This window comes from Macaca mulatta, chromosome 15 (assembly GCF_049350105.2).
Source record: "Macaca mulatta isolate MMU2019108-1 chromosome 15, T2T-MMU8v2.0, whole genome shotgun sequence".
NCBI classification, from domain to species: Eukaryota; Metazoa; Chordata; class Mammalia; order Primates; family Cercopithecidae; genus Macaca; species Macaca mulatta.
The window spans coordinates 127,144,613-127,163,463 of NC_133420.1; the positions used below are offsets into that span (position 1 = coordinate 127,144,613).

General features: G+C 45.6%; 1 protein-coding gene across 17 annotated transcripts in view; it reads left to right on the forward strand.

The window, feature by feature from the left end:
• Positions 1-12,792, forward strand: part of SLC35D2 (solute carrier family 35 member D2) — a 63,679-nt gene extending 50,887 nt beyond the window's left edge. For 15 of the 17 annotated variants that reach the window (XM_077966520.1, XM_077966518.1, XM_077966523.1 and 12 more), the window contains 3 exons: positions 9,246-9,324; positions 11,427-11,509; positions 12,166-12,792. In XM_077966520.1, the coding sequence (XP_077822646.1) occupies positions 9,246-9,324; positions 11,427-11,509; positions 12,166-12,265 (262 nt within the window). In that variant the 3' untranslated portion in view covers positions 12,266-12,792. The remainder of the gene's footprint in view (positions 1-9,245; positions 9,325-11,426; positions 11,510-12,165) is intronic. The other 2 variants (XM_077966516.1, XM_028835395.2) reach the window with 1 other exon arrangement.
• Positions 12,793-18,851: the final 6,059 nt, after the last annotated feature.

Consider the following 18,851-nt stretch of genomic DNA (forward strand, 5'->3'; position numbering starts at 1 on the left):
ACTAAATAACAAAATTACTTTGTTACTGTCTTCATTTGGAAACTTAAGTATGGTTTAAGACGATGCTGGGGGTGCCAAGTTGACAAGCAGGGGGAATTGTGGAGTTAATTTCAGGTATCAACTCGACTGGATTAAGGAGTACCTGGGAGCCCAGTGAAGCTTTATTTTAGTTGTGTGTGTGTGTGTGTACGTGGGTGTGGAAACCCACAGGAGATTGGCGTGCAAGTCTGAGTGGACCAGGTGGGGAGGATTTGCCCTCATGGTTGGCAGGCACCAGCCAATTGGCCATGGCGCGGAGAGATCAAATGCAGAAGAGGCAAATCCATCCCTCTTTGAAATCTGGGACAGACTTTTCTTCTGCTGCCTTGGACATCAGAACTCCCAGCTCACTGGCCTTGGGAATCCAGGGCTTCCACCAGCAGTCTGTGGTCAGGAGGCCTTTGGCCTTGGACTGAGAGTTACACCAAAGGCTTCCCTCGTTCTGAGGCCTTTGGACTTGGTCTAAGCCATGCTACTGGCATCTCAGGGTCTCCAGCTTGCAGATGGCCTGTCTTGGGAGTTTTTAGCCTCCATAATTGCGGGAGCCAATTCCCCTGATAAATCCCCTCTCATATATCTATACTTGTGTATTCTATTGGTTCTGTTCCTCTGGGGAACCCTGACTAATACAGATTCCTTTACTGAGGAAGCCAAATATCATTCCTTCCTACTGTATTCGTAACAACACAACAGAAGAGAGATCCAGGAAAATGTTCTCTCACAAACGGGCTATGAAAGATAGAAGTTTAAAAGCTAGTTATCATTGGTGCCGCGAAAGCAGAACATTGCTTAACTGCAATGGCTGAGCAGTTATCAAACTTGCAAATGGACAGCGTATGCTTACAAAGTCCGCGGACCACAGCCACTCTCCAGGCACCAGTGCAGGAGTGTTCTGAAGATCAGAGATGTGAAAATGCAGGGGAGAAATATAAGAAATCTAGACTGGACACAGTGGCTCATGCCTGTAGCTCTAACGCTTTGTTTGGGAGGCTGAGGTGGGAGGATCACTTGAGGCCAGGAGTTTGAGACCAGCCTGGGCGACATATGAGAACTCATTTCTACAGAAAAAAGTTAGGCAAATATGGTGGCAGGTTCTTACAGTTCCAGCTACTCAGGAGGGTGAGGCAGGAGGATTGTTTGAGCCCAGGAGTTTGAGGCTGCAGTGTGCTATGATGGCACCACTGCACTCCAACCTGGGCAACAGAGGGAGAACCTGTCTCTAAAAAAGTATGTATATAAAAAAGTGTGTATTTATATATATATATAAGTATATATGTGTATGTGTGTGTGTATATATGTAAATCTCTCCTGCCAAATTATTCAATGCTGTAGAATTTCTGTCCCTTAAAAGATATAAATAATGTCTTTTTTTTTTTTTTTTTTTTTTTGAGATGGAGTCTCACTCTGCCCAGGCTGGAATGCAGTGACGTGATTTCATCTCACTGCAACCTCTGCCTCCTGGGTTCAAGCGATTCTCCTGCCTCAGCCTCCTGAGTAGCTGAGATTATAGGTTCCAGCCACCATGCCCAGCTAATTTTTGTATGTTTAGTAGAGGTGGAGTTTCACCATGTTGCCCAGGCTGGCACTCTGTGAGTTCTTAGGAGTGAGTTCTTCCCAGAGATGATGAGGATGAGGTTCCTTGGAATTCTTTGAAATCTGGAATTATAAGAGAATGATGTGCTCGGGTACCATTGTGGATGGTGGAAGGAATGCAAAAGTGGCCTGTGAATATTTGAACGTTTGTGTTGAGTTTCTATATTTGTTGGGGCAGGGAACAGTAATCAGTAACAAGGTGTAAACTAGGTCATTTGAGTTTTGTTTGTGACTGCCACAGTGTTGGGTAAGGCAGTTATTTTTGTGCTGTTTTTAGAACAGGAAGAAGAAACCTTTGAGCAGAGGTTCTGGTCCAGGAGTTTCTACTTGGGCACCTCCACCCTGGGGGCCCTAGAAGCAGCACACTCAGCCGGCCTGTGTTGTCTGAATAAATGTGCATCAGATGTATGTGCTGTTATGTTTCAAATGTACACTGATAATATCATGACTTCAAAATACAGAGCGGGCTGGGCACGGTGGCTCACACCTGTAATCCCAGCACTTTGGGAGGCTGAGGTGGGAGGATCACCTGAGCCCAGAAGGTAGAGACTGGGATCATCTGAGCCCAGTGAGTTGTGATTGTGCCACTGTACTCCAGCCTGAGTGACAGAGTGAGACCCTGTCTAAAAAATATATAGAATGGAAAAAAAGGTTACTAAGAATTCAGCCATACTTTTAAATATTGTTGCATTTTATTAATCTATGGATAATAAAACCAAAGCTAGTCATGTGGAGGTTGATATTTTCAGTATTAAAAGGGTTGTGGTTTCCCTTGTACTGAGTACTGAGTTAACGAAGGTTCTTTTAGTTCAGAGTCTTGGTTTTGGCCAAAGAACTATACAAGTGGTTTTTTGCATATAGAAATAGATTCTTTTAAAAAATGTAATATACTACTACTTTGAGCCCAGTGGTTCTATATTTGCCCTCTCTGGGGACATCTAGTGGGTATATTAAGAAGTGCAAGCTGGGAGTGGGGCTAATGCCTATAGTCCCAGCACTTTGGGAGGCTGGGGAGGGAGGATTGCTTGAGCCACAGAGTTCCAGACCAGCCTGGGCAAGACAGCAAGACTCTGTATCTAGAAAAATTTAAAAATTAGCCAGGTTTAGTGATGTGTACCTGTAGTTCCAGCTACCTGAGAGGCTGAGGTGGGAGGATTGCTTGAGCCTGGGAGGTGGAGGCTGCAGTGAATCATGATCACACCACTGCACTCCAGCCTGGACAAAAGAGTGAGACCCTGTCTTTAAAAAACAGAAAGAAAAGAGAAGTGCAGCTCTTCGGTCTAGCCGCCTGTCTGTTGCTAAGGAGGATGGCTGCTCATTGAGGCTCACTCCAGAATGTTAGGGAGGGGTTCTCCTTCCTGGCGCAGCCCAGCTGGTGAGTGATGTCCTCGTCACCCACACTCATGATAGATGGTGCTGGGATCTTAGATCCGTGATGTCTTCTGATTCTGAATGCAGGCTGAGGTGGCTTCACTAAGATGGAGCCGGGTGTGATGGCACACTTCTCTAAGCCCAGCTACTTGGAAGACAGGCGGGAGGATCCCTTGAACCCAGGCATTCATGTCCAGCCTGGGTAATACAGGCAGACCTCGTCAAGAGATAAGGTTCCCCCCAACCCTTTTTTAAGAAAAAAAAAAAAAAAACGTAGGATGGAGAAAATGTTGCATGACTGGAACCCTGGAGTTGGAATTTTAAAGCAAAAGTGGAAATAAAGAACATCCATGCTGTCCTTGGTTGAAGGCTGCGCTGGTGCGTACGCGGCCTGCAGGAAGCTCCCCTCTTGCCCCTGCGTTGGGCGGGGCCCTGCGCTGTGCTCCTGCTGCTGCCAGCTGTCTCCTCTCAGCTGGGTCTGAGCGGCTCCGGGGCAGGTGCTGCGAATGGGATGGTCCCCTCCGACGGCCAGGGCCTGGCAGAGCAGGCACTCAGTGGCATCAGTTTGAGTTTTCAAATTTTTTCATTTTATGCATAAATAGGATTATTTATAGCTCCTGGGAATCTAAATTAATGTTAGATTTATTAAAATTATAACAATTTGAGAAACTTGGATTTTGTTTTGTTTTTTTTTTTTGAGACGGAGTCTCACTTTGTCCCCCAGGCTAAAGTACAGTGGTGCGATCCCGGCTCACTGCAACCTCTGCCTCTTGGGCTCAAGCGATTCTCCTGCCTCAGCCCCCCGAGTAGCTGAGACTACAGGTGCCCACCACCACGCCTGGCTAATTTTTTTGTATTTTTAGTAGAGACAGGGTTTCACTGTGTTGGCCAGGATCGTCTCACTCTCTGCCTGCCTTGGCCTCCCAAAGTGCTGGGATTACAGGCGTGAGCCACCATGCCCGGCCGAAACTTAGATTTTTTTTCTTAAGCCTTAAAGTTCAACTTACAAATATTATTGCCTTATTTATAAGGCTAACAATTTTTCTATAAAAGAACATTTACTTTCATTATTTGATAAATGGTTTATTAACTCAAGTTTAACTGATTAAAATCCCCTAAACAATGTACTGTAAATCAGTTCCATTTACAGCTTAGTGAATTAAAATAATTTAAGCATTTTCAACTGCTTTTACAAATGGGAGCTGCCTACTTTTTCTTCAGCAATTCCAGCCCCTGAGGCCAATTAACAAAGCTAGTAGATTGCTTTTTGTACTTAAGCAACTGTTTGAAATCTAATAAACCAAATTTAGAAATGGGGTAAATCAGCTTCTTAAAAAACATTCAGGCCGGTTGCAGTGGCTCATGTCTGTAATCCCAGCACTTTGAGGGGCCGAGGCGGGCAGATCACGAGGTCAAGAGAGCGAGACCATTCTGGCCAACCTGGTGAAACCCCGTCTCTACTAAAAGTACAAAAATTAGCTGGGTGTGGTGGCGCTCGCCTGTAGTCCCAGCTACTTGGGAGGCTGAGGCAGGAGAATTGCTTGAACCTGGGAGGCAGAGGTTGCAGTGAGCCGAGATCACGCCACTGCACTCCAGGCTGGCCACAGAGTGAGACTCCGTCTCAAAAAAAAAAAAAAAAAAAATTCAAATTCTGATGAGACTTCAACACTCTTCTTTCAAATTAAAATTGCAAGTCTAACATCAATTATATATTTCTTTTTTTTTTTTTTTTTTTTTTTTTTTTGAGTCGGAGTCCCGCTCTGTCGCCCAGGCTAGAGTACAGTGGCCGGATCTCAGCTCACTGCAAGCTCCGCCTCCCGGGTTCACGCCATTCTCCTGCCTCAGCCTCCCGAGTAGCTGGGACTACAGGTGCCCGCCACCACGCCCGGCTAGTTTTTTGTATTTTTAGTAGAGACGGGGTTTCACCGTGTTAGCCAGGATGGTCTCGATCTCCTGACCTCGTGATCCGCCCGTCTCGGCCTCCCAAAGTGCTGGGATTACAGGCTTGAGCCACCGCGCCCGGCCAATTATATATTTCAAATTAGAACCAAGAGTTTCTTTAACTTTTCAAATTGTTTTAATTACAATGCACACAGTATTCCAAAGATTACAAAATTTAAGTTTGAAATTAAGTTTATTCTTCAACTTGTAAAGCTTGATATTCTGATTTTTTCCCTCTACCACCTTTAGTAATAAACACACTCAGGCCAACAGAGGTTATCATGTTGAAGGTCTGTGACCGTGATCTCCACCAGAGATTTAGCCTAGCACCAAGACCGAGTGTTAAATTCTAGCAGGATTCTAGAATTCAGTCAATTCTGTGCTTACCCAAGTGCAGGTGCACTGAGCCCTTTGCTAGAGTTGAGTTTGCTTCTGTCAATGGGGAATCCAAGCTCCTGCCTTCAACCTGGGACTGATTAATTAATTAATTAATTGAGACGGAGTCTCGCCCTGTCACCCAGGCTGGAGTGCAGTGGTATGATCTCAGCTCCGCCTCCCGGGTTCAAGCAATTCTGCTGCCTCATCCTCCCGAGTAGCTGGGACTACAGGCATGTGCCGCCACGCCCGGCTAATTTTCGTATTTTTAGTAGAGAGAGGGTTTCACCATGTTGGCCAGGCTGGTCTGGAACTCCTGACCTCAGGCGATTCACCCACCTCTGCCTCCTAAAGTGCTGGGATTATGGGCATGAGCGACCGTGTCCAGCCTGACCTGGGATTTAGCTTTTCACATCTCACCCACCTTGTGCTCTCCCTGTACCTTCCGTGTTTCTTTCTCAGCCGGTTTGTATTCCCTTTCAACATTTCATCATCTGATCTGAGTTGCAGCTTAGGTGAGGTTGCAGCTAATTTCCATCACGGCTTGACTGGAATTAGCTCACTTCTTTACCTGACTGGATTGGGCATTCTTTTTTTTGGTTTTGTTTTGTTTTGTTTTGTTTTTAAATTTATTTATTATTATTATACTTTAAGTTGTAGGGTACATGTGCATAACGTGCAGGTTTGTTACATATGTATATTTGTGCCATGTTGCTGTGCTGCACCCATCAACTCGTCATTTACATCAGGTATAACTCCCAATGCAATCCCTCCCCCCTCCCCCCTCCCCATGATAGGCCCCTGTGTGTGATGTTCCCCTTCCTGAGTCCGAGTGATCTCATTGTTCAGTTCCCACCTATGAGTGAGAACATGCGGTGTTTGATTTTCTGTTCTTGTGATAGTTTGCTAAGAATGATGGATTCCAGCTGCATCCAAGTCCCTACAAAGGACTCAAACTCATCCTTTTTTATGGCTGCATAGTATTCCATGGTGTATATGTGCCACATTTTCTTAATCCAATCTGTCACTGATGGACATTTGGGTTGATTCCAAGTCTTTGCTATTGTGAATAGTGCTGCAATAAACATACGTGTGCATGTGTCTTTATAGCAGCATAATTTATAATCCTTTGGGTATATACCCATTAATGGGATGGCTGGGTCATATGGTACATCTAGTTCTAGATCCTTGAGGAATCGCCATACTGTTTTCCATAATGGTTGAACTAGTTTACAATCCCACCAACAGTGTAAAAGTGTTCCTATTTCTCCACATCCTCTCCAGCACCTGTTGTTTCCTGACTTTTTAATGATTGCCATTCTAACTGGTGTGAGATGGTATCTCATTGTGGTTTTGATTTGCATTTCTCTGATGGCCAGTGATGATGAGCATTTTTTCATGTGTCTGTTGGCTGTATGAATGTCTTCGAGAAATGTCTGTTCATATCCTTTGCCCACTTTTTGATGGGGTTGTTTGTTTTTTTCTTGTAAATTTGTTTGAGTTCTTTGTAGGTTCTGGATATTAGCCCTTTGTCAGATGAGTAGATTGCAAAAATTTTCTCCCATTCTGTAGGTTGCCTGTTCACTCTGATGGTAGTTTCTTTTGCTGTGCAGAAGCTCTTTAGTTTAATGAGATCCCATTTGTCAATTTTGGCTTTTGCTGCCGTTGCTTTTGGTGTTTTAGACATGAAGTCTTTGCCCATGCCTATGTCCTGAATGGTACTACCTAGGTTTTCCTCTAGGATTTTTATGGTATTAGGTCTAACATTTAAGTCTCTAATCCATCTTGAATTAATTTTCGTATAAGGAGTAAGGAAAGGATCCAGTTTCAGCTTTCTACTTATGGCTAGCCAATTTTCCCAGCACCATTTATTAAATAGGGAATCCTTTCCCCATTTCTTGTTTCTCTCAGGTTTGTCAAAGATCAAATGGCTGTAGATGTGTGGTATTATTTCTGAGGACTCTGTTCTGTTCCATTGGTCTATATCTCTGTTTTGGTACCAGTACCATGCTGTTTTGGTTACTGTAGCCTTGTAGTATAGTTTGAAGTCAGGTAGCGTGATGCCTTCAGCTTTGTTCTTTTGACTTAGGATTGTCTTGGAGATGCGGGCTCTTTTTTGGTTCCATATGAACTTTAAAGCAGTTTTTTCCAATTCTGTGAAGAAACTCATTGGTAGCTTGATGGGGATGGCATTGAATCTATAAATTACCTTGGGCAGTATGGCCATTTTCATGATATTGATTCTTCCTATCCATGAGCATGGTATGTTCTTGAGACGGAGTTCACTTTGTCGCCCAGGCTGGAGAGCACTGGCCGGATCTCAGCTCACTGCAAGCTCCGCCTCCCGGGTTCACGCCATTCTCCTGCCTCAGCTTCCTGAGTAGCTGGGACTACAGGCGCCGCCACCTCGCCCGGCTAATTTTTTGTATTTTTAGTAGAGACGGGGTTTCACCGTGTTAGCCAGGATGGTCTCGATCTCCTGACCTCGTGATCCGCCCACCTTGGCCTCCCAAAGTGCTGGGATTACAGGCATGAGCCACCGCGCCCGGCCGGATTTGGCATTCTTTACCTGTGTATGTGTTTTCTTGTTGCGTGCTCGTTCACAAGGCTGTATCATTTTATTGGCAAGTAAGTATCAATACCTACGGTCATGTTAAGTGCCTGAGTTAACTTTGGTAACAGGTACAGTAGCCTTATCCACACGTGGCATCTGTTTCAATCTCCTCTGTCTGAAGGCAGCAATCGCTCAGCTGATTTTCTCTTCCGACACCAGGGGTCCTCCTCTCTGGCTGCAGGTCAGAATCACCTGAGGATCTTTCATCTCGTGCGTGGTCAGGGCCCCACCTCAAACCATGTGAAGCAGAACCTCTGCCAGGCATCGTTCATTGTGTGTTGGAAGTGCAGCAGGCAGACTGGGCATGGTGGCTCACGCCTGTAATCCTAGCATTTTGGGAGGCCAAGGCGGGCGGATTGCCTGAGCTCAGGAGTTCAAGACCAGCCTGGGCAACACAGTGAAACCCCGTCTCTACTAAAATACAAAAAAAAATTAGCTGGGCATGGCAGCATGAGCCTGTAGGCCCAGTTCCTCGGAAGGCTGAGGCAGGAGAATTGCTGGAACCTAGGGGTGGAGGTTGCAGTGAGCCGAGATTGCGCCACTGCACTCCAGCCTGGTCGACAGAGTGAGACTCCGTCCCTACCAAAACAAACAAACAAAAAAAGGTGCAACAGGTGATTCTGATGCACAGAGGATTAAAAACTCAAAGTCGGCCGGGCGCGGTGGCTCACACCTGTAATCCCAGCACTTTGGGAGGCCAAGGCGGGTGGATCACCTGAGGTTAGGAGATCCAGACCATCCTGGCTAACCCGGTGAAACCCTGTCTCTACTAAAAATACAAAAAAATTAGCCGGGCGCGGTGGTGGGCGCCTGTAGTCCCAGCTACTCGGGAGGCTGAGGCAGGAGAATGGCACGAACCCAGAAGGCGGAGCTTGCAGTGAGCTCAGATCGCGCCACTGCACTCCAGCCTGGGCGACAGAGCGAGACTCCGTCTCAAAAAAAAAAAAAAAAAAAAAAACAAAAACAAAACTCAAAGTCTTAACTTCATTTAACATGCTGATAAATGAGAGATTTCAGGTCATTAAACCTTGTTCTCCTTACTCCCAGGTTGTGGAAACATTCAGGGGAAATGTACAGAGAAAATGAGAAGGATACCTTAAGTAGAAGGTTTAGCTAATTCACAGCTGGACCATTTTCCTGTCATAAGACCAATAGCAAGATATCTTAAGGTGTGGGTTACACAACCTTTATGATATGTGTTTCTTTTTTCTTTGCCTTAAAGTGCTTGTGTGGGGGCCACTGCTGGCCTTAACCTATTTATTATTCCCCAGCGTAGTGAGACGCACACTCTGTGTCTGCTTCCTTGTCGCAGGTTTCTGCTGATGTACTCCACGGTTCTGTGCAGCTATTACAATTCAGCCTTGACGACAGCAGTGGTTGGAGCCATCAAGGTGAGTGGATGGAGCCTTGGAAGGAACAACTGAGTCAAGGAATGGACTGTGAATCCAGATTTTCCGCTGGAGGCCGGATTAGATTTTGTTGGTTGTGGTGGTGGTGGTGTAAGAATGAGGGCTGTGACCTTTTCAGCTGGGCCTGTGTGATCCCATCTTACTTCTTTTTCTTTTTTGAGACAGAGTCTCGTTCTGTCATCCAGGCTGGAGTGCAGTGGTGCAATCTTGGCTCACTGCACCCACCTCCCAGGTTCAAGCAGTTCTCCTGCCTCAGCCTCCCGAGTAGCTGGGATTACAGGCACCCACCATCACAGCTGGCTAATTTTTTATATTTTTGGTGGAGACTGGGTTTCACCTTGTTGGCCAGGCTGGTCTTGAACTCCTGACCTCGTGATCCACCCATCTCAGCCTCCCAAAGTGCTGGGATTACAGGTGTGAGCCACTGAGCCCGGCCCCATCTTACTTCTTCTAATCTACTACATGGAATAGAGGGACAGATTGCTAATTTATAAAGGAGAGACAAATTACAACTTTTAAGTTGGGGGTGGCTTGGAGGGGTGGGTCTGGGAAAATGAAGTAAAAAGCTAAAACAAAACAAAACAAAACCCAGGTATCAATGATGAGTAAGACACCTTGTGATCCATAATTTGGTTTTCTGGGAGAACCTGCCCACTGAGAAGTGGAGCCCTTGTGGAGGTGCGTGCTGTGTGGTGAGGTCGGTGAGCTGTGGAGGTGCGTGTTGTGTGGTGAGGTCGGTGAGCTTGTGGGCTGGTGTGTGGTGAGGTCGGTGAGCTTGTGGGCTGGTGCATGGGTGTGTGTGTGGATGCATCTGAATAAACACACGCACGTGAATGAATAGCGGGAGAGGTGTTCTAGATTCTATTCCGTAATTGCGTCGTTTTTCTATTCGCATGAAGTCCTAGAGTGTTTGAAAACACTGCCTGCTTCAAGAATTCACCTGTCCCTTGGCTGCCCAGAGGTCTCCTAGAATGCACTGGGCAGAGCATGGCCTGGAATTTATTGACTGTCTCCGCTCTACTCAAATTTACGATCAAGACAATTAACTCACTACTTGGCCCTGGTGTGCCCACAGATTGCAGTGTAGTGTCCAGTGCACAATCTGCAGTGCCCAGGGTTGAAAAAAAAAAAAAAAAGAAAGAAAAACAGGCCAGGCACAGTGGCTCATGCCTGTAATCCCAGGACTTCAAGAGGCCGAGGCAGGCAGATCACCTGAGGTCAGGAATTAGAGACCAGCCTGGCCAATATGTCAAAACCCCATCTCTACTAAAAATACAAAAATGAGCCAGGTGTGGTGGTGAGTACCCTGTAGTCCCAGCTACTTGGGAGGCTGGACTGGAGAATCTCTTGAACCTGGGAGGCAAAGATTGCAGTGAACCGAGATTGTGCCACTGCACTCCAGCCTGGGCAACACAGCGAGACTCTGTCTAAAAAAAAAAAAAAAGAAAAAGAAAAAGAAAAAAACCCTGGAAAACCTCACTACCCAATGATAGTAAAGAGTTAGGATCTGGCAAGCTGATGATAGCCCCACTCTTCCTCTTTTGCCTGCATGCCAACTGGAACAGGGGAGAGAATAACGCAATTTTCTGTTGTTATCAGACCATAATTTACTGCATTCATTTAGTAAGCCCCATATGTAATGGCTTATTTATTTTTCTGAGGCAGGGTCTTGCTCTGTTGCCCAGGCTGGAGTACAGTGGCATGTAGCTCAGTGCAGCCTTGACTTCCTGGGCTCAAGCAGTCCTCCCACTTCAGTCCCTGTGGGATTACAGGCATGTGCCACCATGTCCGGCTACTTTCAAAAAATTTTTGGTAGAGATGGGATCTCACTATGTTGCCCCCACTGGTCTTAAACTCCTGGGCTCAAGTGATCCTTTGACTTTGGCCTCCCGGAGTATTGGGATTACAGGCGTGAACCATCATTCCTGGCCTGTAATGGTTTTTTATTTTTTTCAGCCCCCTGTGAATATCCCTGTGTACAAGTCTCTTTGCAAAGTAACTAAAATGTCTAGTTTCAGGTTTTACTATTTATATTTTCCCCTAAACATTTTACTTTTAAAATGACGAATCCTCTTTTTCTGCAGAATGTATCCGTTGCCTACATTGGGATGTTAATCGGTGGAGACTACATTTTCTCTTTGTTAAACTTTGTAGGATTAAATATTTGGTGAGTGGGAATTTTTAATGGACTCGCTTTGGGAAAACAAGAACCTTGAACAGTTCGATTAATATGTAATAAGCAAAAGAGCCTAGAGAAGTCTTTCATGTTAAGCCAGGAGGCGTTTTGACATTCTGATTTCTACGATAATTTTACTTCATCCCTGGGTTCATCCTCACGCAGATCCATGGGGACATGTGTGATGACAGTTTGCGGGGCTGGGATCGGAATTTAACTCACCTGTCTTCCTCACAGAAGGCCCCTGCGTTCTCTGCCCTCCTGTGAAGTGGAGGGTGTTACTTTTGTGACCACTAGGCTCGGCAAGCAGGGGGTGTGGACTAACCCAGCTTTGAAAGGCATTTGGGGTCTCAGCAGTGGGATACTATTTAAGGCTAAGGGTATGTAGTTTATTCAGTAAAAACCAAGTGCTTATTTTCTCTCTGAGGTTCTGCCTTAGATTTGATGACTCTTTTTCTGCCTCCAAAGGCTTGTAAATAAGAGGGGACATTCTCATCAAGCAATCCACAAACTTGAGGAGAAACACAGATATTGGAATAATTCCCTCCGCATGAAGCAGGCTGTATTGATAGAAACGCCAGCAACGGCTGCTGGAGCCCCTGGGAAATTCCCCGTCATTTATTTTCACTTTTTTTTTCTCCTTTCAGCATGGCAGGGGGCTTGAGATACTCCTTTTTAACACTGAGCAGCCAGTTAAAACCAAAACCTGTGGATGAAGAAAACATCCGTTTGGATTTGAAGAGCTAGAGTCTGTGGCAGGATTGGAGACTGACTTGTGACTGGGGGCTGGGGGGCATTCCCAGTGGGAATGTGAAGCCAGAGGTTTCAGATTCGTGACATCCACCCCCTGGGCAAGCAAGAGCATCTGCAAAATGCAAAGAGAACTACCTCATATGCATGCACGATGAGCCAATGGCAGTCCCGAGAAATGTACTTGGGCCACGCCTTACCGGTGGAAAGCAAATCTTTTCAAAATAAGCCACTGGGACTCGGTAGGTGGAGCCCCAGCTGCTCTTCGAGGGACCTGCGGGGCCTTCGTGGCATCTCTGTGCCATGTGCTGGCAGGAGGTTGATGTGATGGTGACTGTTTTCTGATCAACACCTTGGCCGTGATTCGCAAGGTCCCAGCCAAAGCAAAGGGCTGGTGGTTTCAGTTTAGACAGACATGTCTTTATTCTAATAAAATTAGTTCACTGCCAGTAATTTGTTAGCTTTGATGAAAGCTATGTTGCTATCTTTTCCTAATCATCAAAGTAAATAAAAAATCATTTCTATGTATGCCTCATCATGTGGTATTATTGGAGGCAGAAAACGGTGTCCGTCATTCACAATGTAGCAGAATGTGTCACCTTGAAGGGACAATTCCAAACTCCTTTATGACTGGAGGTTGGGGAAAGCTACAAAGTAACTCAATAGGGAAAAAAATACTCAGGCTTTATCCTGTTTTTTTTTGTTTTGTTTTTTGTTTTTTTTTTTTGAGACAGAATCTCATTCTATCCCCCAGGCTGGAGTGCAGTGGCGCAATCTCGACTCACTGCAGCCTCTGCCACCTGGGTTCAGGTGATTCTCTTGCTTCAGCCTCCCGAGTAGCTGGGATTACAGGCATCTGCCACCACGTCCTGCTGATTTTTGTACTTTTAGTAGAGACGAGGTTTGGCCGTCATGTTGGCCAGGCTAGTCTTGAACTCCTGACCTCAGGTGATCTGCCCACCTTGGCCTCCTAAAGTGCTGGGATCACAGGCGTGAGCCACTGCGCCCGGCCAGTCCTGTTAGCATTTAAGCACTGACCTGTTTGTTTCTTCTCATCTCCCTCCAGGTTTGTTCAGGAGCTTTTACCAAAGGTGCATTTCCTCACATGCTCACCTACCTCCAACGCCTGGTGTACGGGAAGGAAGCCCGAATGGATAGGGTGCCTTTTCCCGCCCTGTGTGGAAATGGGTGTCCCCACTGGAATTGGGAGTGCAGGGTAGAGCCCCAGTCTGGGAGTCAGGAGCCAGACTAACTAATCTTGTCTCTACTACTAAATTTGGAGACCTTTCCTGTCACTTTGCCTGTCGTGGCCTCTAGTATTTTAATCTGTAAAATTCAACTAGATCTCTCAATCCTTGCGAGTGGCAACTTTCTGAGTTTTGAGAAGCTGCGCCAGATCTGGAGCAGGCCAGCACAGGAAGGGATCACTGTGTGGATTTTTGTGTGGCCGGGTGCGGTGGCTCACGCCTGTAATCCCAGCACTTTGGGAGGCTGAGGTGGGAAAATCGCTTAGGCCCGGGAGTCTGAGACCAGCCCAGGCAACATGGTGAAACACCATCTCTTCAAAACAAAATTAGCCAGGCGTGGTGGCGCGCACCTCTGATCCCAGCTATGGGGGAGGCTGAGGTGGGAGGATTGCTTGAGCCTGGGAGGTTGAGGCTGCTGTGAGCTGTGATTACGCCACTGCACTCCAGCCTCAGTGACAGGGCGAGACCTTGTCTCAAAAAATTTTTTAAAAAAATTGTGGTAAAGTATACGACAGAATTTACCATCCTAACCATTTTTAAGTGTATACAGTCCAGCAGGAGTAAGCATACTGATTGTACAACCTACCTCCAGAGCTTTTTCATCTTGCAAAACTGAAACTCTGTACCCATGAAACAAGAACTCCCCATTTCCCCATCCCCCCGGCCCCTGGCAACCCCCGTTCTGCTCTCTTTGTGAGTTTGACTATTCAAGATCCCTTATATAAGTAGAATCATATAGTAGTGGTGTTTTTGTGACAGGTTTATTCACTAAGCATCGTATCGCCAACGTTCGTCCGTGTTGTAGCAGCGTGTCCTTCCTTACATGGGAATGTGTGTTGTGGGTTTGCTGCATCTGTTATCCAGTCATCTGCTGATGGGCACTTGGCTTGCTTCAACCGTTTGGCTATTGTGCATAATGCTGCTATTAATATGGGTGTACAAATACGTCTTCAAGACTCTGCTTTCAGCTTTTTTAGATACATGCCTGGAAGTGGAATAGCTGGATTCTGTGGTCATTCTATTTTTAATTTTTTGAGGAATTGCTATGCTGTTTTCTGTAGTGGCTGCACCATTCTACATTCCTGCCATCAAGGGTTCCAATTTCTCCACAACCTCAATAACATTTGTTATTTCCTGTTTCATTTTTACTAGTAGCCATCATAATGGATGTTTAAAAAAATTTATTTTTATTTTATTTTGTTTTTAGAGGTGGGGTCTCACTATGTTGCCTGGGGTGGTCTGCAGTGCTTGGGCACAAGTTATCCTCCTACCTCAGCCTCTGGAGTAGCTGGGACTATAGGCTACTGTAGCTGTGTTTTGGTTTTGATTCATATTTCCTTAATTAATCGATTAGTGGTGTTGAGCATTTTTTCATGTACTTGTTGGCCATTTGTTTATCTTCTTAAATAAATGTCTATTCAAGTCCATTGCCCATTTCTTAATCAAGTTGTTTGTTTTATTGTTGTTGAGTTGTAGGAGTTCTTTACTGTTTCAATATGCTTTTAAATTTATTTTATTATTATTATTTTTGAGACACGGTCTCACTTTGTCTCCCAGGCTGTAGCGCAGTTGCATGATCTCGGCTCACTGCAATCTCCACCTTCCAGGCTCAAGCGATGCTCCCACCTTAGCCTCCCGAGGAGCTGGGACCACTACTAAAAAATTAGCCTGCCAAATTTTAAATAGTTTTTGTAGAGACAGAGTCGTGCCCTGTTGCCCAGGCTGGTCTTGAACTCCCAAGCTCAAGTGATCCTCCCACCTTGGCCTCCTAAAGTGTGGGGATTACAGGCGTGAGCCACTGTGCGCAGCCTTCAATGTGCTTTTAAGAGGCTTCTGGAGGGCTGGGCATGGCAACATGGCAAGATTCTGTGTCTACAAGCACAAATCAATTGGTAAGATAAAATAATTAAAAGGCTTCTGGAGTGTAACCTAGGAGCTCCCAAACTTTTTTTTTTTTGAGACAAGGTCTTGCTCTGTCTCCCAGGCTGGAGTGCAGTGGCATGATCTCGGCTCACTGCAATCTTGAACTCCCAGGTTCAAGTGATTCTCATGTCTCAGCCTCCCAAGTAGCTGGGATCATAGGTGTATGCCACCAGGCCTGGCTTTTTTGTGTTTTTTTGGTTTTTTTTTGTATTTTTAGTAGTGACTGGGTTTCACCAGTTGGCCAGATTGGTCTTGAACTCCTGGCCTCAGGTGATCTACCTGCCTCGGCCTCCCAAAGCGCTGGGATTACAGGCTGGAGCCACTGCACCTAGCCATCCAAACTTTTCTTAACTACCTTCTGTTGCATCAACATACTTTTTGAATCCCAGAGACCAAAGATGCTAAGCAAAACAAACACAAACTAATTCTTTCTTCCAATTTTTTTTATCTTTAATTTTTATTCTTAAAATTCCTAAAGAAAGATATGTTTTAAGACTTTTACACCTGCTTCCATGTGTGGCCAGCAGAGGGCACCCTAAGAGCAGCCCAGCAGCCCTAGTAACTGGGTTGAAAGTTGAAATGTTTGCTATACAACTAAAGAACTTGGGTTTAAGGAAGGAGGGAGGTTGAAGGAAGCTCCAGTCAGGCTGTTGGGGGTGCTGGAGGTGGAGAAGTGGTATGGAAAGGCTCTGCAAACCCCATCAAGGCTGAAGAAAAAATGTAGGCCCAGTGACCCAGGTCTCCAGATTTAATTTTTCCTGGTAAAAACGTAAAAACCACTAGTGGATGGGACACAAAAATTAGTTTAATTACCTTGATATTCTGCACACTTCTTGCCATAGTACTACAAATAACAGTTACACCGTTTGTTAACTTGGACTATTTCCTGCTGTTTTAATACTTTTTATATTAAGTATATCTCAAGCGTTGGAGTTTTTTCACAGCTGAGGTTGATTAAATAATAGGACCTAGTTTAGAGAAGAGTTTTAAATACATGTTTTTGTGCACTCAGGAAAATAGGGAAGGTACATTTGTTATTAATTTCAAAGTCTTTAGGCCAGGCACGGTGGCTCATGCCTGTAATCCCAGCACTTTGGGAAGCCAAGGCAGGCAGACACCTGAGGTCAGGAGTTCAAGACCAACCTGGCCAATATGGTGAAACCCCATCTCTACTAAAAATACAAAAATTTGCTGGGCGTGGTGGTGCATGCCTGTAATCCCAGCTACTCCAGAGGCTGAGGCAGGAGAATGGCTTCAACCTGGGAGGCAGAGGTTGCAGTGAGCTGAGATTGTGCCACCGCACTCCAGCCTGGGTGACAGAGCGACACTCCATCTCAAAAAAAAAAAAAAAAAAAATCTTTAGTTGCTTTTTTCCTTGCACTTTTAGGGCTTGGTGACTTGCACTTGTGAGTCGTCTCTATTTTCTGTGAATGGTCGTGTGTAGTTGTGCATGCATTTTGTGTATTGGGACTTGCCACGGGTCTGCGGCTTACCTGACCAGCAGCTGCTGCTGCTCCGTGGGAGCCTTCAGGAAACAGGGCACCTAGCTGCTCAGAATCTCCACCCATGTTCGTCTCTGTCATCACATACTTATGGAAAAGGAACGCATGCCCCTTGAGGATGAAGCTGGAGAACTCCAAGCCATTGCTAGAGACTTCAAGGATCAGGAAACCATCCGTGTGCCGTGTGAATTCCAGCTCTGACCACTCCAGGTTAAAGTCGTCACCAGGATAAGCCCTGAGGCTTCTGTCTGCCATTTGTGGTGCCTGCACCAGAAACAGCATTGCTAACTTGGGGCCTCTTAGCAATGCAGACTCTCAGGGTACATTCACTGAATCAGAACCTGCATTTATCCCAGAGGATTTGAGAAGCATTAGCCACCCCAGGCTGTTGGTCCAGATCATCCTTTTTTTTTTTTTTTTTGATAGAGTCTTGCTCTGTCGCCCAGGCTGGAGTGCAATGGCGCGATCTCGGCTCACTGCAACCTCTGCCTCCCGGGTTCAAGGGATTCTCCTGCCTCAGCCTCCTGAGTAGCTGGGATTACAGGCATGTGCCACCATGCCTGGCTAAGTTTTGTATTTTTAGCAGAGATGGGGTTTCACCATGTTGGCCAGGCTGGTCTTGAACTCCTGACCTCAAATGATCCACCCGCCTCAGCCTCCCACAGTGCTGAGATTACAGGTGTGAGCCACCGCGCCCGGCCTGGACCATCCTTTAAGTAGTAGGGGACTTTAACCTGGAGTTCATGGACAAGATTTAGTGAGCTGGTGCACACAGCTGGGGAAAGAATACATCCGGATTTTCCCTAACCTCTAACCAACATTTAGCATTTCTTTCCATTCGAATGTAGGAGAAACCACAGTAGTATTAGCTGTACCTGTGACTTTGTTACCAATAGAATTAAAGATATTTTCATATTACATTATGGGTTTCACAGAAAAACCATTTATACCCTACTTGTCATTTACTAGTTGTTAGACTCTCCATTAGTTGTTATTTAATTGTTCATAAAGAGGCATATTTTTAGTATATCACATTAAAAAAATAGTGTATATCTGGTTTTTGGTAATTGGTTTCCTTTATAATTCTATGTATTTAATTTTGTGCATTTAAAAATATTATTCAAAGAAGGAGGCCATGACTATACTGCCATTGTGGTCCATGGCATAAAAGAAAAATAAGGATCTAGTCGGGCGCGGTGGCTCAATCCTGTAATCCCAGCACTTTGGGAGGCCGAGGTGGGTGAATCACAAGATCAGGAGATGAAGACCATCTGGCTAACACGGTGAAACCCCATCTCTGGGATACACGTGCAGGACATGCAGGTTTGTTATACAGGTAAATGTGTGCCGTGGTGGTTTGCTGCACAGATCAACCTATCACCTAGGTATTAAACCCCACCTGCATTAGCTATTTATCCTGATGCTCTGCCTCCTCCACCCCCCTAACAGGCCCCAGTGTGTGTTGCTCCTCTCCCTGTGTCCATGTATTCTCATTGTTCAGCTACCACTTATAAGTGAAAACATGCAGTGTTTGGTATTCTGTTCCTGTGTTAGTTTGCTGAGGATAACAGCTTCTAGCTCCATCCACGTCCCTGAAATGGACATGATCTCATTCCTTTTGATGGCTGCATAGTATTCCGTGGTGTGTATGTACCATGTTTTCTTTATCCAGTCTATCATAGATGGGCATTTGGGTTGATTCCATGTCTTTGCTATTGTGAAAAGTGCTGCAATGAACATACACATGCCTGTATCTTTATTTTTAAAAATCTTTTTTTAAAGACAGGATCTGGCTCTGTTGCCCAGGCAGGAGGGCAGTGGCATGATCTTAGCTCACTGCAAACACTGCCTCCCAGGCTCAAGTGATCTGCCCTCCTCAGCCCCCTGAGTAGCTGAGACCACAGGGACACA